Source organism: Etheostoma cragini, chromosome 3, assembly GCF_013103735.1.
Source record: "Etheostoma cragini isolate CJK2018 chromosome 3, CSU_Ecrag_1.0, whole genome shotgun sequence".
Classification (NCBI taxonomy): domain Eukaryota; kingdom Metazoa; phylum Chordata; class Actinopteri; order Perciformes; family Percidae; genus Etheostoma; species Etheostoma cragini.
Window position 1 is genome coordinate 22,227,464 of NC_048409.1, and position 22,027 is coordinate 22,249,490.

The 22,027-nt window shown below is 40.6% G+C and overlaps 4 protein-coding genes across 4 annotated transcripts in view; 2 read left to right on the top strand and 2 right to left on the bottom strand.

Annotated features, from left to right (window-relative positions):
• Positions 1–217: 217 nt before the first annotated feature.
• Positions 218–6,771, bottom strand: mfrp (membrane frizzled-related protein). The gene is made up of 13 exons (XM_034868130.1): positions 6,304–6,771; positions 5,344–5,449; positions 4,313–4,426; positions 3,694–3,861; positions 3,313–3,532; positions 2,461–2,591; positions 2,224–2,349; positions 2,061–2,137; positions 1,810–1,952; positions 1,506–1,636; positions 1,039–1,173; positions 640–767; positions 218–488 (listed from the first exon to the last, which is right to left on the bottom strand). Exons 1-13 carry the CDS (start codon positions 6,355–6,357, stop codon positions 264–266), a joined length of 1,758 nt encoding a protein of 585 aa, XP_034724021.1. The 5' UTR covers positions 6,358–6,771; the 3' UTR covers positions 218–263.
• Positions 6,772–7,358: 587 nt separating this feature from the next.
• On the top strand, positions 7,359–13,915 carry si:ch1073-280e3.1 (complement C2). Its single transcript, XM_034868117.1, has 19 exons — positions 7,359–7,513; positions 7,666–7,772; positions 8,433–8,580; positions 8,675–8,860; positions 9,350–9,523; positions 9,724–9,822; positions 9,960–10,102; positions 10,211–10,352; positions 10,532–10,666; positions 10,834–10,938; positions 11,143–11,280; positions 11,524–11,633; positions 11,727–11,835; positions 12,337–12,484; positions 12,713–12,786; positions 12,945–13,036; positions 13,148–13,280; positions 13,368–13,417; positions 13,499–13,915. Exons 1-19 carry the CDS (start codon positions 7,462–7,464, stop codon positions 13,679–13,681), a joined length of 2,328 nt encoding a protein of 775 aa, XP_034724008.1. The 5' UTR covers positions 7,359–7,461; the 3' UTR covers positions 13,682–13,915.
• Positions 13,800–21,606, bottom strand: pnkp (polynucleotide kinase 3'-phosphatase). The gene is made up of 17 exons (XM_034868126.1): positions 21,163–21,606; positions 20,164–20,210; positions 19,311–19,589; positions 18,922–19,191; positions 18,224–18,303; positions 18,078–18,135; positions 17,880–17,987; positions 17,719–17,790; positions 17,477–17,525; positions 16,973–17,043; positions 16,745–16,837; positions 16,512–16,608; positions 16,363–16,424; positions 16,046–16,155; positions 14,817–14,904; positions 14,648–14,715; positions 13,800–14,400 (listed from the first exon to the last, which is right to left on the bottom strand). Exons 1-17 carry the CDS (start codon positions 21,281–21,283, stop codon positions 14,280–14,282), a joined length of 1,794 nt encoding a protein of 597 aa, XP_034724017.1. The 5' UTR covers positions 21,284–21,606; the 3' UTR covers positions 13,800–14,279.
• A 19-nt stretch (positions 21,607–21,625) lies between these two features.
• zgc:162193 (TRPM8 channel-associated factor homolog) overlaps positions 21,626–22,027 on the top strand; it is a 42,004-nt gene continuing 41,602 nt past the window's right edge. Inside the window, 1 exon segment of the mRNA XM_034868107.1 lies at positions 21,626–21,721. Within this exon segment, the coding sequence (XP_034723998.1) occupies positions 21,641–21,721 (81 nt within the window). The 5' untranslated portion in view covers positions 21,626–21,640.

The following is a 22,027-nucleotide window of genomic DNA, read 5'->3' on the forward strand; positions in this document are numbered from 1 at the left end:
GGGGGACTTAGTTGGCATCTGAATGAAAACTTTTTACAAACTTTAAAGCTTTTAAAAATAGACACTGTGCTATTTACTTTAGCTTACCACCAGCTTTACATACAGTAGTGAGAGTTGCTTTCATGCTACAAGTCAAGTCTGAGTTTAGAAGATGAGTCCTTGGCTTGTACAATGCAGACCTTTTAGTTCTCAAACACTGCCTAACATCTGCGTGTGAGACGGTATTTGAAAAAGTAGTCTGTAGGGGAGGTGATCATGAAGTATCAAGGCAGAGAGCACTCCATGAGGTCTTGTGAGTCAGGCAGGAGGTGGCAGTTGAAGGGCCAGCTGAAGGAGAAGAGATCTAGGGCTTGGCTGCATTGCTGCTCGGCAGAAGAGCAGACAGAGCGGCAGGGCTGGAGGATGCCACCCTGAGGACTGCACTGGGGCAGAAACATTCCACACAAAAGCCTCTGCAAGGGCTCGAAGCATGCCAGTTCCATCAGTACCTGGAAAACAAAAATGGAGAAAAGGGTGTTTGAGGTTGATGTCTGACTTCAAACCGCTGTATAGTTGTTAAAATGTCATCAGTACATGCATTTTGTGTGTTTTAAAGAGCATACAGCAAGAAACAAGTTAAGTCATGAGCATAGCTGTTACCCGGTACTGTCGCAAGAGTGTGGCAGCTTCTCTCTGATCACCAATAGACAGCCAGATGTTTGGGAATGAGGTGAGGTTGTATCTGAGGCCTTGACACATCTCTACCTCTATAAGCTCACACGATGAAGCTGAGGACATGGAGAAAATAAATCATTTGTATTATTTGACATTTATTTAGTCTACTTGCTGCCTCTAATAGACCAAGGAGAGAAATGCCTTTCCTTACTTTTATTCTAATAGGTTTTTTAATTTTTATTTTAAGTGTGATTTTAACAGCAACACTCTAGCTCTGAGAACTAAAGCACTGTATCTGTGACTCTGATCAGGGTCAGAGATAGTCTTGCATTGTCAGACATTCCTCCAGAGCACTGCGGCGTAGGATAGATAACGGGGACTCACTGAAAGGAGGGTAGGTGGAGTTGCCACAGCCCTGCTCATCTGCTCCGTCAGGGCAGTCGTTCCATCCATCACACAGCCACTGCTGCTGAATACACTCTCCAGTACTGCAAGCAAACTGGCTGGGACCACATGTCCCTTTAAATCAAGACAGAAACACACAAGAGAGGGGTTTACAATGCAAAAATGACAATTTAAAGAGCAAATGAAAGTACTGTAAAAGGAAATAATTTGTACATTTAAAGTGTTTTAACACTGTCAGCTGTATGATGAGTAAATGTAGGTCACATAGAAAGAAGGAAGCTTGGAAAAGAATGGAAAAACTGTCAAACATAAGATTTGAAGGAAGGCTGAAAGAAAGCATTTAAGGAGGAAGGAGAGGCAAAAATATGGACAGAAAGAAGGAAGGGGGGAGGGAAACAATACACTTTAGTAAAATATGAATTTGCTTTCTAAAAGAAAGAACTCACTGCCTAGGACAGACACAGCCTTGTATGTTGCGTTGAAGCCGCTGTCGGCCACTCCCTCATCAGCCACAAACATAACAGTCATGTGGGTACCAGAGGAGGTCAGGTCTGGAGGGAAGTCCGTACCACAAAACCTAAGACAAAGGAAACAAAAGATGCTTCATAACACTGTGGTTATATTACTCACATAAAGGAGGACACATATTTGCCCTTATTTACCCTCAACACAGGATTTTAACAACAAGAAAATGACAACAGTTACTGTCCAGATGGCTGAAAACAAAGAGAAGGCTATGGTGGGTCTAACCTTCCCAGCACCCTTCCAGCTCCAGTATTGTCGTGCACCTCCACATAGTCAAACTCACAGACATCTTGAGTCTCCAGGCTGAAGTTACTGAAGCTCAGCGTGATGACGTGACCCTCCTCAACAGATATATACCATATGCACAACTGATGAGAAACCAAAGAACACCAAATCAAACATGAAATTCAAGCTTCGTTGCCCTGCAATAGCCAGTATGGAGTGTGTTTTACAGTCCAACATGGTTAAGATTGTACCTGCTGGTGGGGATAAGGCCTGGGGTGGTTTGGACTTGACAGGTAACCATACGGCCCAGTTTTCTGCCCACCACAGTCTGTAAAACAAACCATGTCCATGTGTCCTTTTAAAGTGTGTTTAACTTGTGTGTTCCGTTTATACCTTTATTTGAATGCTCTCAACCTTTGTGTTTATAGGTGCAGTTTGCCTCATCTGTTAGGTCATGGCAGTGTGGATGACCATCACACACAGACACAGGCAGCAGACAGCGACCACTGTCACACAAAAACTCTTCTCTGGAGCAACTCTCTGAGAAGACACAGAGACACACAGAGAGACAGTAGAGACATACACATGAATTCAAATGGGGATGAGTAAAAGAGAGACAACTGCAGACACAGACACACACACACTACTGACTGTGTCCAGGCCGAATGGCCCTGTACTGTGCACTGAAGCCGTTGCCTCCGATGCTGCCATCAGAACGTAAAGTGACCCACACTGTGCTGCTGTTTGTGTTGACTGTCGGTGGTGCTACATTTCCACAGAACCTGCAGGGGAGAAGAAGAGACCTTTTAATGATATTAACCTTTCGGTTGAATAATCTCATTTTTTATTTTCCATGTGCCAGTTTTGGAGTTACCGCTCGAGTCTGAACTTTGCACTGAAAAAAGAGATTTGTGAGCCATTTATGTAACATTTTTAGAATTTCATGAATCGTGTTACGACACTTTCCAAGAACGCAAGTAAGCTAAAAGGTCAAAGTTTCTACATGTATTGAAATCTTTCCAAGAAGCTTTAGCTCCTGTTATGCGCAGACCTTTAGTGCCATCTACCAACACTTGAATGTAATGACATGAACCCTATATCAATAATCTAAGGAGAACGTGCATGGAAATATTTGAAAAGTTAGTTTTGCATAAATAAGACAAGCATATGTTAATTTGACTTTTGAATTTTAGTGATTTTTATACACTCAGAACACACATCCATACTTTGCCTCTCTTTCATTAGCCAAGTCGTGAAAACACTTAAACAACTTGGGTGAGATAGTTTTTATTTATTCTTCTCAACAGTGACACTACGTGCAACAGAAAAATCTACAAGCAACCAAAAATGTGGAATGCAAAGTGCAAGGTCTTCTTACAACAGAAGCATACGCTTTTAGAAGAGAGGCTTAGGCATTGTTCTATGAAATTAACATCTGACGAGAAACTGCGCTGTTATGTTCGGAAAAGAAACTAACAGATGCCCTGAGAGGACTTGACCAACCTGGTGACCACAGAGCTCTGTTCTATCTGCTCTTGCACCTCGAGCCAGTCAAACAGACAGGGAGACGGCCCCTCTACAGTCAGAGAGGAAACATGGATTTGGACCAAGTGGGGGGGTGGGACTCGGATCACCCAAACACACAACAAGTTGGGCGGATAGGAGCCAGGATGGTTTGGAGAACTGAAACTGCCCTCTGAGTCAGTCAACACCCCTCCACAACCTTAAAGACAGAAGGAATACATTGTTTCAGTAACAAAAAAAGGCAAAGGGCTTCTAAATAAAGACAAGATACATTGTATTGTGTGAGGATGGACATGAAATTGACCATGCACGTTTTGGATATTTAATTACAACAAGCCTATGAACAGCGGTTTAGCTTACGTGTTTCAGATTGTGGGATCCTAGTGGGCTGTGGGGCAGATGTACTTTCCTGTTGACTTCTGTTGGCAGAGATTGTGGATAGATCATGGGACCCTCCATCTCCTGCACTCAGCCGGTCCGGAGGGCTGGTGGGCAGCAACTGATCCTCCACAGCCTGGCCCTTTATCTCTAAATCAGGGACAAAGACACAGCATGGAACATGACACATGATAGGGAGACTAATCAGAGAAGCTCTAGAAATTAAATGAATAAAGAAAGCAAATAGATGAATTTCTGAGGATTTAATCTATTGAAATGTTAAGAATAGGTAATGAAGTACTGTAAATTATTACTGTTGCATACATGTAAAAGGTCAAAGTTTCTTATTGGAGTTGATGGCAGGTATCCTGAGATTGGAGTTTTTCTTCCCAAAAGTACCTATCCAGTAGAAGTACTAACGGGCAGTATTGGCAATATCACAGTACTTTATGTTTTTTATTTTGCATGCAAGCACCAATAGGAATGACTGTATGCAATCAGAATTTATAAAAAACAATCGATTTGTATTAAACCCTTTAAATCAGTTTCAGGTATGTCTTTTTCATTGTGATGACTGATTTGAGGCGCAGTAGTGACTCACGTGTGATGATGAGGGCCAGCGCCAGTCCGAGGGCTGTTAACAGGAGCAGGGCTGCAGCAGAAACCACCACCACCCCCCAGCCACAACCTGGGCCCCGCAGACCCAAGCGTAGACCTGAATAACAATGTATTCATATACATGAACGTGAGGTATGTGACAAAGGAGGAGATTGCCAACAGAAGTCATGATTTTTTTGCATGTTATGCTCCTTTCCCCCTTTCAGTTACTAGAGACTTAAATTCTCCAAAGCTCAGAAAAAACTTGCTACCACGTCAGCTATGCTCCTCTCTCACAGTTTACCATTAATCAAAATGAAAGCTAAAAATGAGCTACTGGACTTTGCCTGGCTTTGCAACCAGATACCAAAAACTACAGGAATTGTGTAATTTATTTGATCATGTTTTCATTTTTGTTAACCAAAATGTTTACTTCCATAAGGGTATGGTACTGTTTTAAGTTGAAGGGCGATCTTTATTACCCTTCCATAAAGTTGTTGGACTTGTGATACACAGATTGCAACACAAATTATCAAAATCAAAGCAGCAGAAGCCAAGATACGTTGAGCACTTGGTAATGGGTCAAGGACCCTATATTTCCCATAATGCAACCCGGTACTGTCTTTAGTCTCTCCCTGCCGGCTAAACACCCTTAGACCTCCAGTTTCAAATACAGGCTTTTTTTAATACACTTAGTAGTCAATCCCAAGCAGAGATAACAATGATGAAATCACAATGTCATCATAATGTCATCTGTTTTCAAGAAACGTCTTCCAGGGCCACAGGAGACACAGACAACTGTTATCACAGACAAACCATGACCAGTGAACAGATTGTTGACTTTTACAATTGATGAATTTCCCCTTTAATCCTTGGTTCCAGTGAACTATAGCAACCATGTTTTACGCACACACTTCTACCAGAGAATAGGTGGACTTTAGGTGATGCAATAATGTTACTAATCCAATACAAATACACAGTCTAATACAGTTCAAGTTTAGTCACAGAAAGCAGCAAGCTTATTGGCTGACTCACTAGCTGGTGGTTTGATTGGTTCAGGGGTGGACGAGGATGTCCTGAATCCCTCCACCCTCTCCTCCCGCTCCCCCTCCAGCTCAAAGGCAGGGTTGCAGAACACATTCTGCGGAAAGCAGAACAGAAAGGAGTGGAAATTAAACTATCAATTTTAAAATTCACACAGTTACAGGCAAAAGATTTGTACAGGTGATAACTTATAAGCAAAAGAGATGATATATATATTCTCACTTTTTCAAATAAAAATTGGAATTTATAACATTAGAAATGAAACACACTCATTTGAAAACACGCTTAAGGGTTTTGCTGCTACAACTTCACATGGTCTACCTGGTATGACAAGTAGCATACGCTTGCTGCTGTTAGCTAATGTTAGCTAACCTTAGCCACACATTGTAATGGACATAAGTCCATTACACTCGTTCTCAGTCAGGTCACCTGATGATGGCTTCTAGCAGAAACAAGTTGTAAACACAATAATCTAAACAAATCTATAGCTCTTCTTTAATTGATACAGCAACGCAAAGGTAAATGTACCTGCTACATTCCACCACTGCCCAAATAGTACTGTTACATTTACACTGATAATGCATAAATGAGACAAACATTAGTTTTCAGCCTACACATATCTCCTTGTCCAGATCACACAGCTGAAAAGCAGAATTGTACAATGCAAGACAACGACTGTAGACTGTAGAAATGGCACAGCAGGGTTACAGGTTCACGGGCTTAAAATGAGGCATTAACATATTTTGTAAAGAAAATAAAACACCACCCATTCAAAATAAAGCTAGCAATCCAGAAAAGAAGAGTCTGTTTCTTTAATATTCACTATGGACCATAAATAGGCTCTAGTTTGCAATGCGTGTGCTGACCAATCTCCTGCTAAATGTCTAAATAAATTCTTACATTGCAGTGCCATCATTGACCACCATCATCCATTTCATCACACTCACTCACCTTATAGATATCTGAAGAGTCTGAGTAAACTGCAACTTGGCTGAGGTCAGACATCTCTGGTCCTCTGTCACTCCTTCAGTGCTCCTCTTAAAGAGCCGGATGTTGTGATAAATATATCAGTGGTGACATGGTGAAGAAAGCTGTTCTACATAAGGGAGTCCTAAGATGTTTTTCGGAATTTTCTCAACATTTTTCACTTATTGTTCCTTCAGTAAACTTCTACTGAGATGTATTGTAGCAAGCACAAGGCCTTCGATCCTCCAGTACAGCAGGAACCTGTTGTTCCTGGACATCATCAATATAATCCATTTAAAAAAAGCAAAGAATAACAAAATACAAATCAATTTTCAAACTCGATTTTTAAAGAACATCCATGTTTGCTGCCATTCTCCTTCTGTTTTAGCAGCATCAACCTGTATTTCTCTTAGATGTTGATGGTGTGTGAGTGGTCATGAAAGAGTTTCCGAAACTCCTTCACAGTGGTGAACAAAGCCGAGTCAGCTGAGAGGACTGAGCCCCTCGCAGGAGGAGGGAGGATAGGGAAGGGGGGAAGGGTGAGGGTGGAGGTGGGGGGCCCTGTTAAATCTCCATAATCCCAATAAGGATCTTTTAAGATCCTAAAATGTTTTTTTCATTTAAGACGCTTGTATGCTCCAAACTGAGCATGAAGGTGCACCAACACACATTTCTTAGGCATCAACACAAAAACAGTGTAGGGTTCAGTTAGGTTTGGGAATGGGTAATAATAGTAAAAGGTGCTAAAGAGATTGGAAGATTGGAAATTGCATCAGTTTCCCAAAGCTGGCTCATGGCAGTGCAGTTGAGTGTCGTAATGTATTTTAGTGTATACGCTTTGGAGCAGTTTTTTTGTAGGCCACTTTTGGCATCAAGTTAATTAGTACTGTAAGAAAGGCATCACTAGACTTCACAGAATCCTAAAACAAGAGACACAGATAAAACTAATGCAACCAAAAAATGAAAGTAACAGCTCAAATCTGTGTTCTGCCCCTAAATTTCTCAATCTCTGCTTCCTTGTTTGGGGCCGCTGTGTTAATGGGTAATCAGTCATCAAATAAACTGACTGCAGGTTGATACAGTCACTCTCGCTTTGTTTTCTATCACTCAAAGACACAAATACCACTGATAGAGACTCTGGTCATGTATGTCCAGCCCATACTATGGATCCTACTCTTCACCGCTTTCCAGGAGGGTGAGCATTTCAATTTTACGGCACACTTATGTATGATTGTATCAAATTCATGTGAATAGAAACCATATGGTTTTGTTGACGCATGTGTCTGTGTACCCTTTTTGCTTGTGTGTGCATGCTTATCGCCAACACCTTTAATGTTTGTGTTCTAGTGTATCTGCAGGATTATGACTATGAAGATGAAACATACCAGGACCCACAGCCTCTGAACTGCTCAACCACAGAGAGCATCAAAGGTGGACATGTCACTTACTCACGGGTAAAAACAATAAAGTTACCTTAAATTATTAGTTGAATACATAAAAATATTATTTTTAATCATTAACAAACAATTAGGCGCACAACGTGAAATGTAATCACAATCAATTTTGATTATAAATTATATTTCTAAAAACACCAAACATTCTGTTTCAGCTTCTCTAAAATGAGGGACCTCTTTCATCATTTTAAATGTAATAACGTCTTGGTCTCTGGATTGTTGGGCAGACAAAACAAACATTTAAAGATGTTACCTTTTAGGACGTTTTTGATAATTTGTCTAAAACCACACAATAATGTTATAATCAAGATAGCTGTCAGATTAATGCACAGTGGAAATATTTGTTAGTTGCAGCTTTATTGAAAAACAATTTCATTTTAACAGGCTAAAAGAAATGTAAAACACTGCAAAAAGGGGTCAAAATTGAGGATGTTGAAAAAAGAACGTGGAATGTAAGAAACAGTAACAAAACAATCAAGTAAAAAATATATAATTTTGTAGAAATCAAGCATGCAGGTCAAAGTTGTTTAAGGGGGTTATTTTCTGATCATGAAAAAAAGGAACTATGTCTTGAAAGTGAAACAAATCAAGCATACCTTTACTGGAAAGCTTCATGTTGCTTAATGTAGCTCAGGAAGTGACCATGTGTTTCTTGTACAGGGGGGGCTGGAGGGCAGCGTGCTGACCTATCACTGCGGCCCGGGCCGATACCCTTACCCAGTCAGCCACAGGCTTTGCAGTGCTGATGGGGAGTGGTCGCCCATGAGATCAGCCATTGGCAGACTGATGTCACGAGCCACATGCAAAGGTAATGGTTTGAATGATGATGTTCAATGTCACATGCAAACCTAAGTACTCTTGGCTAGCCTGCATCCTCGTTTCCACCTCTCTCCTGCTCCCAGATGTGTTGTGTCCGGCTCAGCTCCAACTGGATCAAGGTGACTTCAGGCCCAGGGACCAGTGGTCCCGTGTTGGGACAACTCAGAGCTTCTCCTGCCAGGAAGGGTTCACCTTGTATGGGTCTGCCTTGAGGAATTGCACCCTCTCTGGGGAGTGGACAGGAACCACTCCCATCTGTGACAATCATGGTAAGGACGGACAACATTAAAACCTTGATCATGATAAAGCATACATCATGTGTATGATCACAATATGTACAATACATTACTTTATTTTCCCCTCGTACATCATTGCAATAGAGCCTATGGTACAGTGAGGAGCATGCACTTACTAAGCCCATACTTACTGAGGTTTACATTGTAAAGCAGCTTTGGATGAAAACATATCTATGATCTCTGCAAACAGATTTTAAAAATAAATTTACCGTGGTTACTCTGACACAAAACATATCACTGACCAAGTGTTGCATTTACTCTTCTTAACTTTAACTTGTATTCCATGTTTTGGAACAAACGTCATGTGTTTTTGATTCAAATTACATAAATGAAATGCATTGGTGCAACATTTATTACATAATCATATTTTGCAAATCAAGTTACATTTTATATTCTCTTTAAGAATGGTTATAACCTTGAAAATGATCTATTGCATTTTTAGTCTACTCTTGCCCTCTGCAGCTGACGACTGTAGTGACCCAGGGATCCCACCCGGGGCTCTTAGGACAGCAGGCCGGTTTCACACAGGAGAGAAGGTGATCTACCGCTGTCAGGTTGGTCTGGATCTTCTTGGGTCGGCTGAAAGGGTTTGCCTGGAGAGCAGAGAGTGGAGTGGTTCAACTCCACGGTGTCAAGGTGCAGAGTAGCATTTTTAAAACATACAATAAATCCACAGTTGTAATCACAGTTTTAGATTTAGGTGATTTCCTTTATGTAAAACATTAATTTTTTTACAAAAAAGACCTGTAGCAATTGGGCATCAAACCAGTGCGAAAACAACAAATGGTGAAATATTATTTTACATACATCCATGGTATCTTTCTACTTTACTGCAGGCCCAAATACCTTTGACTCCCCCAGCGTTGTGGCAGCGGCCATGGCGGGGTCACTTGCAGGAGTTATGGATGTACTCTCACCAGACTCCAAACAGAAACGTGGGCATAACTTATATCTTGCTTAAACATATTCAAGAATTTGGCAGGGCTTAAACAACATGGTGGATACACTTAAGGAGCAACTTGGTGAACTGAACTGCAATTAAAAGAAAGTACTTTGTGTATGTGTGTTTAAGGTGGAGAAATGTCCTTTGCCAGAACGTTACGTGTGGCTGAAGGCAGTCGTATGAATGTCTACATTTTGCTGGACACATCAGGAAGCATCACAAAGGCGGACTTTGAATTATCCAGGAGTGCCACCATTGCTCTCATCAAAAAGGTCTGTGCCAAATGAGCTAACTTGATTCAACATTAGTGTACTATGTCGTCTTGTCTCAGTGGTTGTATAAAAATAAAAACAGACACTTCTCCTTTATTTTCCTTATAGTTGGACAGCTACGAGGTACAGCTCAAGTTTCATGTGGTGTCATTTGCCACTGAGGCTAAAGACATTGTTGACATCACAGACCTGGATACAAGTAGTAGAATCGAGGACGTCATATGGCATCTGGAGCAGTTTGACTATAATAGTAGGACTGGGCTTGTTATCACAGTATTAATTGATGTAATGAACATGTATTTTTAATTCATCTGGTGTGATATTATCAAGTACAGTACGTTATAACCACAATGCACTAATTTGTTAAATATATTATTTGTCACTTTACTTTTTCCATTTGTCTCATATTTTGCATCTGTTCATCTGTAGGTCATGGGCGTAAGACAGGCACCAACCTCCATGCTGCCCTACACCGTATCAGTGAGGTGATCAGCTTTCTGAAGCAAAACAGCGCCAAGAACCATTTTAATGAGACTCAGAACATCATCATCATAGAAACAGATGGTAAAAAACACAAGACATATCTCACAAACTCATGCTAAAAAAGCATGAGCTTGCTCATAAAAAATCAATTACAACTCATTAGAGTTGTTTTTTTGAAAAATGAACATATTATCCTCAGCCTCAGAACTGTAGGCGTTCATTCGCTCTTTATGATTTTCTGCCTGCAGGTTACTCCAACACAGGCAACAAGCCTCAGATTGCTTTGGCCCAGATTCGGAATCTGCTGGGCTACCACAACACATCCCGCGATCATACAGATGAAACAATGCTGGGTAGGCCTATCAAGATAAAAAAAATGATTAAAGGATTTAATGCACAATATGTATTGCGGACATCGTATAATTACATCCACTGATTGCAATCATAAAACAGACATGCAAGGCAAAGCTTGTTTAGTGTGTTCAATGTATGTTTAAATGGTTGCCAATGCTTATACATGTATACAGTATAACTAATTTAATATGTGTGATTTTTAGATGTCTATGTATTTGGCATTGGGAAACAAGTGAAAAAAGATCAGTTGAACTCCTTAGCATCACAAAAACGTGGTGAGAAGCACATCTTCATTTTGGAAAACTTTGAAAAACTGGGAGAGGTGTTCAACAGCATCATTAGTAAGTAGATCACTCTCAATTCTAGGACATAAGTGTGTGCTTTCTGATTTCAACTGCCAATATACCAGCAGAAAACTGAATATTGAAAATACAAAATATATTTTTTTTAATTATTATTATTATTTTTTAATTAACCTGAAAGTACAAAACTGAACATTTCACACTGGATTTAAAGCAATTTTGCATATTAAAAGTTCATACATTTAGGTTTAATTATAACCAATAAAATGCGTCATAATACAGGTGACAAGGGTGTGACGATGTGTGGGGTAGCTCAGGAGATGGTGGAGGATAATTCAGCCTACACGAGACCCTGGCACGTCACTCTGAAACCGGGCACAAAGGCCACACAGGTCAGTCACTACAATCATAATGGAGATTCTTTCTTTCATTGGTTTGATATTTTAGACTGGATTTTAACAAACTAACACTTTGCTCTTACATAGACTACGCCGTGTGTTGGATCCATTGTGAGCCAGAACTGGGTGCTGACAGCTGCTCACTGCTTTGCTAGAGCGAGCACAGAAGTCCCTCAGCAGGTGGAGATACGTCACGGTCAGTGCCAGTAACGGAAAATGTTTGGACTTTAAATCTGGGCTAGGCAGTTATCTGGAAAAGACCAAAAAAAATACTCCACAATTTAAAAAATACAACTCTCCCCTTGCTGTCTGAAGCCCATACCACCAGACGAGTAAGGGCCTATCCATGCGAGTATATGGGCACATGAGTACACAAGGACAGCCATGCACATCTCCATTCGTAGATCAACCAATAAGAACACCATCTTTTTGAAATGACATGTGATTGGCCGAAGTCTCCCGTAACAGGCTAGATTTTCTAAAGCCAAGAGCCAAGAGCCAAGAGGAGGTGCAGAAGCCTTTCTCTCAGACCACTTGAATTTGAATGTGCTGCTACATAACTTAATATTTTCGGAATCAAAGCATTAACAAAACAAAAAATAGTAGTGCCTTTCTTACCTCAGTTGTATCTACTACATTGTTGCAGACATCAGGTCTAGATTAGAGCTTTCTGTTAACCATCTTCTTTGGTTCCCAGGTGGGGGCACGGTGGTTTCCAAGAGGGTAATCATGCACCCAAAGTACAACATTAGGGCACTCAAACACAGAAATGTATCAGAGTTCTATGACTACGATGTAGCTCTGGTACAGGTGAACAAGAGTATCCCACTCTCCTGGAAAGCCAGGTAAGTAGAAAAGATGCCACCAGGGTTGCATCTATAAAAAGAGCTTAACTGTAATGCACTGATTTTAAAGCCTAAAAAAACATTTGTTTTGTCATGAAAAGGTTGGGTTTTTATTTCCAGCCCTTGTGTAGCTTAAAAAAAGGAATAACACTTTTTACAAAAATGCTAACACAAATGTTCTTTAACATCAGTGTTGAGTGTGTGTGTACACTGTATGTCGTACAACAGACCTATCTGCTTGCCATGTACTGTACCAGCCAGCCGAGCCATGAAAAGAGTCAACTCCACCTGTCAGCAGCACAGTATGGAATCTTTTGACATTATTAAGAGTACACAAGGACTATTTCAAAATTTTTCCCAGTTAACATATTGTTAATAAAATATTACAACATAGAATTCAGACCAAAACATCCTGAATAAAGTCTTATGTATTCTCAGTAAAGTGTATGTGTGTTTACAGGGAGTGAACTACTCCCACACCAGGAGACTCCTGCCTTTTTCATCCATAAGAACTCTCAACGCAAACAAACACATATTCACTTAAAGAGTCAGGTGAGTGAGGGCTGATGGGATCTACAGACTGCGGGCTTTATTCATGCGGACACTCCATAACATGGAATAGATGTGTTTGTTATTAGAGTGTAACTAATTTGCTGTCTGCAGAGGCCTAGCTGTGTGGAGAAGGCCAGGCAAACACTCAAAGAGCCCGCCAATGTAACTTTGGATGAGTATGTACCTGACAGATTCCTCTGTACTGGGGGATCCTCGACACATCAGTACGCAATCAGCTGTAAAGGTCTGGACTCTGCACTTACTGTATTATAGCAAACACCATTTGAATAACATGGGATTCACATAAATTACATGTTGTCTTCTTGTATAGGTGACTCTGGTGGATCCTTGTTTCTGCAAAAAAGAAAGCGCTACTTTCAGGTGAGTTTCTCACTTAAAAGAAAAAGCCTCATTACGCTGCAATCAGCATCATGTGGACATTTCTCCCGCTTTCAACTCCAGGTGGGAGTCATGAGCTGGGGAACCACGAATGTATGTGACCCAGTCAACCCAACTCTGAGAAAATACAGCAGCAACAAGCCACCTCCTGATGCTCGAGACTTTCACATCGACCTGTTCAGGATAATGCCCTGGCTTAAAGAGCATCTGGGTGAGGAGATCCAGTTCCTGTCTGAGATCGAATGAGAACATCTATCATCAATCAGCGGAGAACTGCTTAAGTTAAGCCACAATAACTTAATGAGGCATGCAATAGAGCGCAAATGAAATTGTGGGAATAATCATACACAGTAATTTCAAGTGGTTTCTAAAGCTTTATTGTCAAATGGATTACTGTTGATTTTGTATAGCTGTGGTGCAGTAAACACACTTGTAAAGGAAGGTGTTTTGTCATACACAACATAAAACGTAATTATTCTTGTTCTCACACTGCATCCTTTCTAAACTCAACATGTGCAACATGCATAATGCATTACATTTATATGGATACTTTGAGTTGTTTGATAAAGTCTAGTTAACATAATTTGTCCTAGTTAGAGGCCATTGGCCATTCAATATCCATATAAGCTAGTACATGAAAGCACTGCACATATGCCAGTGGGTAGCCCAGACAGTCCATCAGCTGAAACAAAAATCAGTGTCTACTGACTAACTTTGTGTGTTTTTCTATGTTGCTTGTTGGTTGGATCTTCCACCTCATCTTCTTCACTGGCTGTCGTCTGTATTTTTTTTTTGTGTCAGTAAGAATGGGAAAGTCAAAGGTGTTATGAAGCCAGCCGTCCTATCAGCCCTCAGAAAACTGTCGGTACAGGGTTTCTGATTGGCTGTCTTTAAATTCCGGCACAAAGTGGATCTGAAGGATCTCGGAGAATCCCTCAGGAAGAGCAGGAGCCACAAAGTGTTTCCTGTCCAGAGAGAGAGAGAGACAGATTACAACGGACAGTAACAAAACTGTTAGTAAGAAGTGTTTTTATTACCAGTATTCAAAACCCACTGCGTCAGACTTGCATTTAACGTAGTGACAAGTAACAAAACAAAAGCTGTGTAAAGCACATTAGTGGCTGCATTTAGTTTGGGCTTAATGCCACAAAAAAAAAAAAAACGTGTTTTATAACTGTTAGGAGTGTGAGAAGAAAAGACAGTATCACTTACTTGTAGCTGTGGAAAATCATGTCATTGACCTTGGCGTGTTTGCTGTCTGATGGAGCCATCTCACGGAACTGGGAACAACAATAATGCATTAAAAAAACACTTACCAACACAAGCCAGGATAAAACAAACCAAACGGTGAGAAGTGACACTTTGGAGAGGAGAGTCCTACTTTGTTGTTGTGTTTGGCATGCTCCAGAGAGGTTGTGAAGTGGAAACAGCGACACGGCACTCCAGCTGCCTTGGCTACATCTACATATCTGGAAAGTATACACAGAACACTGGTTACACAAAGTACGTAAGTAAATACAAGCAGCAGGCAGGAATATACTGTATTCATACCACAAAATACAGCAACAGCAGCATATGATCAGTACCCCCCATTTCTTAAATACAACCATTCCTTTATAAAAAGGCTAAAACTTTGTCACTGAAAGTAACTTAGTAATCTTTCAATGTTACTATGCAATATACTGCTGTGTCTGAACCATGTTAAAGGGTGTAGAGGAGATTAACAAAATATTCCAAAAGCAAGGGAATATTGAAGATCAGGATCATGCAACGCAGTCTCACGGCAGTTTTTGAAATGGTCATGTAATTTTTATTTTAATTATAATTATTTTTATTCGATTCGTGTACAAAGACACGTTGATCTCATGGTGGTCAGTATGTAATGGGAAGCATATATACGGAGGTTGTGTTTAGGAAAACAAAGGGGAAAGGAAACGTCACATGTGGGACACCATCCCCGGTTTCCGGGGTAAAAGTCCTGTGTTGTTTGACCAATCCGCCACCCAGCATTTCATACAACTCGCTACCGTAGTCGCGCTGGGATCACGGACGATGCTTCCCATTCAAATACATTGAGTTAAAAAAAGGGGCTCACCACCACAATCATCACCGCCTTTTGGCTAGGCACAATAAAATGGAAACAGTTCAGCTCTTTGTGAACTATGCCATTTTAACACAATGACATTTCTCTACACTAAAAAGGGTGTTGTGTTCTTTGATATGAAATTAGGAATGCAGGGTTGTTTTTTTGATGAAGACATCCAGTAACTGAAATAAACACAGTTACTAGGTAACAAATATGTGGTGCATGATAACTGCTTTTTTGATCAAGACATATAGTTATACTGTATATCAATTACTGTCCCACTCTCATTGTAGTCACCAGGCAGAGTGGATGGATTCTGCTAACCTGCCACTGGCAGAAACTGATATCCGTGAACTAAAACAGTTTTCCAAAAAGAAAACAGCAGTAGTGGAATACTGCATATACATTCTGTTGCTGCACCCCATCAGCCCATTTAACCCAGCTGTTATACTGAGCTAATAGTACTGCAGTGAGCTGGAATCAGTTTTGTCAAAATTTGGTTTAGAGTTCCAGTTGTGCTCTACCGTTTGCGAGACTCTGGATCTGGGTTGGTGTTGTCCACAGCGACGCTGCGGCCTTCTTTCAGAGCACGCTCACATGCTGACACACAGTTCTGCCATGAGCCGAGTGTGTCCTGGCGCAAAACAAAACATGAAGTCGCTCAAATGTCACTATAGAGTTAAAAACGGCCCAATAATATATGGATATCATAAGGCTCATACTACATTCTTTAAAATGGTTAAAAGTTGAAGTACAAAATGTAAAAGCAGGGTAGCAAAAATCAAAGTAAACCAAAAACTAAATGTTATTGATAGAGCCCTGCACATTAAAATCCACTCACCCTGTTGACGTACACATAGCCTTTTGGAATGACGTGGGTGTGGAAGAATGTGGATTTACCAGCTGACAAGAAAGAAAGAGAAAAAGATCAGATTGATGCTGGTGGAAGGGGAGAACAGAAAAGATGATACACTGTCCTTTTTCTCTTACATGCAGGGAAACCCACGGCAACAATGACTTCTGTCTTGCTAGAGGTGAGAGAGGCAGACGGTGGGTCGTACAGTCTCCCAGTGGAGTCAATCTTCCTCTAGAAGTTCACGTTCAGAAAAAAACATTAACAAAAATACAGACACAAACCAAACCCGCAAATGTTTCTCATACAGTGTAGGAAAAGACTGTAGAAAAGAAAAAACACAGTACACAGGAACTTTTATTTCACTCACAGGGTCAAAATTAGGCAGGCTGTAGGGGGCGCTCTTCCAGCCTAGGAAGTACTCCTCTGGGGTGTGGAACTGCAACCCAATGTTCAGAGCAAACTACAAAAACAAGTGAGTCATACTTATTTACCTGACAACATAATTCAAGATGACACACACAAGACAAGTCAAGCAAGGAGGAGTGGCACAAAGTAGTAAATAAAAATTACCAAAAGCTAAAGTCTTAGGTCTTACCAGTCGGTCACTGCAGGAGAAATCCTTCTTCTTCCTCCCTGGAGCCCAGTTCTCTGGCCGACCTGCAGCGTCTGTGGACAAAGGTAAAGTCAGAAACTCTGTGTGCATGTGACTGTGTGTGTGCTCTCTTACTTCTGTCATTCCGGGATCAAATGTTTTCAACGCAACAGTAAGACTTGCAAAAGTCCTCCAAATGTGGTTATTTTTGTTGCATTTCTGCACATTCAAGCTCATTTCTGGGTTTGGGGTTTGGATTAGACCTAGGCATCCTATTGGGTTTATAGTCAGGTTGAGGTCTAATATTAAGCATTGAGGATTATAATTGTTGTCAGAGATTTTAGGTTGTTTGGGCCATGCAAAGGATAAGAGATTATTTTGAGGGTTTAGGGAAATAGCATTGAATTAAATGTGTGGTTTTTAAAAGAAAACATTACAAAAAATACACCTGTAAGCATAAGATGTTTATCACTTTGGCAACACCGCTTCACAGCCAACCTCACTCACCTCCAACATAAAAACTCTGCGTCTTGTCCACAGTCACGCCCTCATTTGCCTGAGCAGTACACACAGACAAAGACACTCATAGTTAAAATTAGAATAGACGGTTTATTGTCAAACATGCAAAGGCATCAATGCTATGAGGGTGGCTCATATTGATTAGTGTGCAGTGACCATCCTTGGTTCCGCCTTAGTGCAAATATTGTGTATGAGGTGTGGTTCAAAAATAACATGGGTGTGTGTTCTACCTTCTCACACAAGTGTTTCCACATTCCCATCACTGGTTTCCTGTAGATACCAGGACCGGATGCTACAAAAACCTGCAACAAAGATAGTGATACAAAAATCTGGGGGGGGGGGTGTACAATTAATAGGAGAAAAGTGAGAGTTAGGCCATTACATGACTTACCTGCACAGGTAGCTGCAGTGTGTTGAGGATGTCCTCCACTTTAGACTTGAAGACTTCTGGTCTCAGTTTGCCTTTAGCGATCCCCATCTGGTTGGTGAAGAACACCACCTGTTGGAAGAGAGCCAGGGTAGACTAGGACATCCAGTGTCATATTTCACAGGCGGTCATCTTCTACTGTTGCATTTTGCTCCTCCTTACCTTGTATCCTTTCTTCAACAAGTTGGTCAGCCTGGGCTGGATTTCAGGATACAGAATCCTGTTAATTGAAAACACAAACTATAACTCACAAACAATGACATGAGATAAACCGTTTTGAAAGGTATTGTTCAGGAGTGTAGACATACTTCCAGTCATCTGGCGCAGTGGGAAAGACTTTCCCAGACTTGGTAGTGATGATGCAGCCATCTATGTCAAACCCAGCAATCTGGACAACGACAAGAAGAGGAAATGTCCAAGTCTTTAGCTGCATGTTTTTACCAGAAGTCATGTAAGGCTATATTAGGAAAACCCTTTACAGAACTTTTGTCTTCATATGAAAAACTACGTTAACAAGAATAGGACACGATCTAACACTCGTCAGAGGACCTGCCTTTTGAAGAAGCATTTTCACTGCTGTTTATCAGACAGTTGGCTTTATTTTGTCACTTCCTATGACCGAAGATGATGCCAAACCAAACTCAACAACCAAAATTATAGCTTCAAATCATTTTATTATTTCTTTTATTAATTGTATTAAAAAAAATGTTAATACTTAAAATACAGGAATCAGTGACATCTTGTCGTTTTTGCTTGAAAAATGACCCTAGGTCCTCAATGGTTGGAAGTCCTTTTTTTACAATAACACTGACAACTGTACCTCTTATTTTTGCAATTAAATTTACAATTACCATAATTATATTTCATTGTTAGGTCTAGATTTCATTTCAAATGATTACGTTGCAAAATCTAATTGCTTACCACAATACTGTGTAATTCTCTGAGCTCAGACACTAAAACAATAATAATTGAATTCATAAAGCTGTTCCATTGAAATAGTTCCCACCTTGTCACTCCCCTTGACACCAGCGGCAGTGTAAAGCATCAGGTTGCTGATCTGCTGCCAGCTGCTCTTTAGACAGCCCTTTGAAGAGGATGAAGATGACGAAGGCTGTGTAATAGACTTCTCTGCCAACTCCTGTAGCTGCTTGAGCCTTTCCTCTGCTATTCTTTCCTCCTCCTCTTCCTTCAGCTGTCTGTCGGAGGCCTCCTCGTCTCTCCGTTGGCGCTTCCCCTCTGGGTTTTCCCTCTCTGGGCTCAGCTGTCTTTTAGATGACTAGACAGAAAAATAAAAATAAATACTCTATTATGTTGTTAGTTGTTTGACTTCAACGTCCCTTAATAACTAACAATCACTAAATACGTTCAAACACAATGTACAAACAAATGTGATACCTTCATTGGAGATTTAGAAAAGAAATCCTTTATACTGCGCTTGAGTTCTGGACTCGACTGTGCCTCTTTTTCTTTCCCGTTTCTCCCGCCTTTTGACTTATCTGCGGCTTTATGTCCTTTCTGTGCAGGGCTGGAGGTGGAATCATTTGAGCTCAGGGAGTAGAACAGTTTAAATGGGTGGCTCTGGTTAACTAGGAAGAGGGTGCCTCCATGGGTGAGTCTACCAGACTGGCTCCGGCCCAGCTTCTCACCATCCAGGAAACTGGGATTGGGACCCAGCTGTGGAAGAAAATAACATATGGACATTGGACTGTAGCCTTTATACACATCCAGGGAGTTTATAGGATGTTAGATAACCCGTGTGTGTCTAGACAGTGAAGATAAATATGTGCTGTTATCAGGTTTTCAGTGAACATGGGCACGTGGGGAGGCATGCTCTGTGATTATAATGGCCGTCTAGTGTGTGCTGAGAGTTTTACTTAAAAAAAAGATAAAAAATATTATGTTTGTCTCTCTGGTCTGGCTCTGAGAATTTTTCCATAACCAACTGGAGTTTAGAATGCCAACACACTGAAAACCAAACGTGAGGGACACCCAGCGACACCGGAATAATCTTGCAAATGAAACATTGTTGATATAGGTGTTCAGACATAATGACATGGATAAAACATCAGCTATGTGACGTGCAGTGGCAAATATCAAGTCTTTCTAGTGTTGTGTCTCGAGGATAAAAAGGGTTGAGTGTTTGTAGGGCGTGTCCGGGAGTGATTGTTTTTCTATCCTGACAGCTTCACAGAAAGACAAACTGAATTATAAACAGTGACATGGGGCTTAAAAGTGTTTGTTTTTATACCTGAGTAACAACCACATCCTGGTCTGCAAAGCAAGCCACCACCTTCACTGTAAGAAACACAAGATTACTATCTTATGTGTTCAATGGATCAAGTCACTTTTAAAGCATCAATGCAAAACATAGGAACTCGCGTATTTCAGATTTGTTTTTCTGATGTTTTACAGACCAGAAGACTAATCCAGAAAAAAACTGTAAGATTAATAAATAATGAAAATAATTCCAGCCCCATATACACAGTTACTGTGGCATACAAAGATACTTATGACACCAATTATATCCCTGTTGTTATCTACGTCTGTATCGTATCTCTATGTATTTTATGAACATAAACAAAAATGACATATAGAGCTGCAGCAAACCATTATTGTATTACTGATTGCTATGCCTGTTAGTTTTTTTTCTTGAGTAATCATTTTGAGTATAACAGTTAAACATGTTCATTGCAATTAACTCTCTAAATGACTTGTTTTGGCCGGCCAACAGTCCAAAACCCAAAGATACTCCATCTACAAAGTTAAGAAACAGAGAAAAGCAGCAAACCCCAACAAAAAGAAGCCTGATCTGCCAATGTGTTCATTTTTACTTCAGAAGTGATTCAAATGATTACTCAGTTATCAAAATAGTTGCCAGTTTTCTGTCTAACGATATAATCAAATCATCCACCCGCTAGTCATTTCAGCTCTTGACATAAACAACTCCTTTAAAATTGTAATCAATATTATATAGTACTAAAGTAGTTATTTAATCTTTAATTGTTTAATTGTTTTTACCACTCAGCATCTTGTTTTAAACTTTGTTCCTGCTCACCACTGACACCCTACCACCAGGGCCTTGCATTTGTATTTCACTACTATCAGAATAACTAAATATTAAATTACTAAATAGTACATTCTGAAAACTACAAGGGTCTCCTATGGGGTCTCGATAAATTCATCGACAGTAAATGACGCGCGTGTGCATTGTCACGAAAAGCATCGATTGTGTCGAGACTCCCCTCACCCTGGTGCCTGGAGCATTTCTTGTCGGTGACCCCCGTGTCCGGACCCCGGCCCAGAATCACAGCTCGTCCGTTCTCCAGGGGGACCCGAGCTCCAGAGGGGCTAACAAGCGTACACGACATGTGAGCGAGCGACACACACACACACCCACAGCAGCGATACTAGTTACTCTGAGCTTCACAGGGTGTTTGTGAACTGCTCCTTGAATACAATTATGAACCGAAACAAATAAACCAAACATTTATCAAACGAAGGTGGTTGCGTATATAACAAGTGTGTAACGATTATACTTTTTCCACAACTTAATTATATCCGCTGTAGAAGTGCAGTAAAACCAAAAATTCACCGGAAGGATTTTTTTTTTTGGCAATGCATCCACGGTCCATCAGAAAAATACCCTCGTGTAGAAACGTACTCCCTTTCAAGCTTCCACTCATTAGTTACTTTTCCGGGATTTCAGTGGTGCTCTCAAAACATCCATGTGGCTCGTAATTTGTAAAGTAATTTCACGAAAAGCCACGTCTGCATGCTGCCCGAGCGACTCACCCATTTCGTTTCTGGTAATACAGTGTTTTTATTAGGCTGCTTGTAGCCTACATTTGAAGTAGTTTCAGTTATGAATGTTGCGCATCTAACCGAGCGACTCACCAATTTTCTCCTCCGTCAGACAAAATGACAAAATGACCTTTTTGCGCTAAATGCTTGTATGCCCACTCATTTGTCTAATTAGGAGAAAAAAAGTACTTGTTTGTCATCTTTGCCTATTTATTATCCAGTCGGCTGATGATGCCGGTGTGATACCCCTTCTGGTTTCCACAACAACTGGTTACCGTCATAGACAGTTAAAGAAAGAAAAAGTTGTCCGT

What these genes read in the sequence shown, in the direction of transcription:
- si:ch1073-280e3.1 (XM_034868117.1), top strand. Translation starts at nt 7,462, where the DNA reads ATGTATGTCCAGCCCATACTATGGATCCTACTCTTCACCGCTTTCCAG. An exon ending in TTCAACTCCACGGTGTCAAG is followed by an intron (nt 9,524 to 9,723) that starts GTGCAGAGTAGC and finishes ACTTTACTGCAG; the next exon opens with GCCCAAATACCTTTGACTCC. An exon ending in CGGGCACAAAGGCCACACAG is followed by an intron (nt 11,634 to 11,726) that starts GTCAGTCACTAC and finishes GCTCTTACATAG; the next exon opens with ACTACGCCGTGTGTTGGATC.
- mfrp (XM_034868130.1), bottom strand. Translation starts at nt 6,357, where the DNA reads ATGTCTGACCTCAGCCAAGTTGCAGTTTACTCAGACTCTTCAGATATC. An exon ending in ACTCTTCAGATATCTATAAG is followed by an intron (nt 5,450 to 6,303) that starts GTGAGTGAGTGT and finishes TGCTTTCCGCAG; the next exon opens with AATGTGTTCTGCAACCCTGC. An exon ending in CACTCTTGCGACAGTACCGG is followed by an intron (nt 489 to 639) that starts GTAACAGCTATG and finishes TTTGTTTTCCAG; the next exon opens with GTACTGATGGAACTGGCATG.
- pnkp (XM_034868126.1), bottom strand. Translation starts at nt 21,283, where the DNA reads ATGTCGTGTACGCTTGTTAGCCCCTCTGGAGCTCGGGTCCCCCTGGAG. An exon ending in TTTCTAAATCTCCAATGAAG is followed by an intron (nt 19,192 to 19,310) that starts GTATCACATTTG and finishes TTTTCTGTCTAG; the next exon opens with TCATCTAAAAGACAGCTGAG. An exon ending in ATGCCAAACACAACAACAAA is followed by an intron (nt 14,716 to 14,816) that starts GTAGGACTCTCC and finishes TGTTGTTCCCAG; the next exon opens with TTCCGTGAGATGGCTCCATC.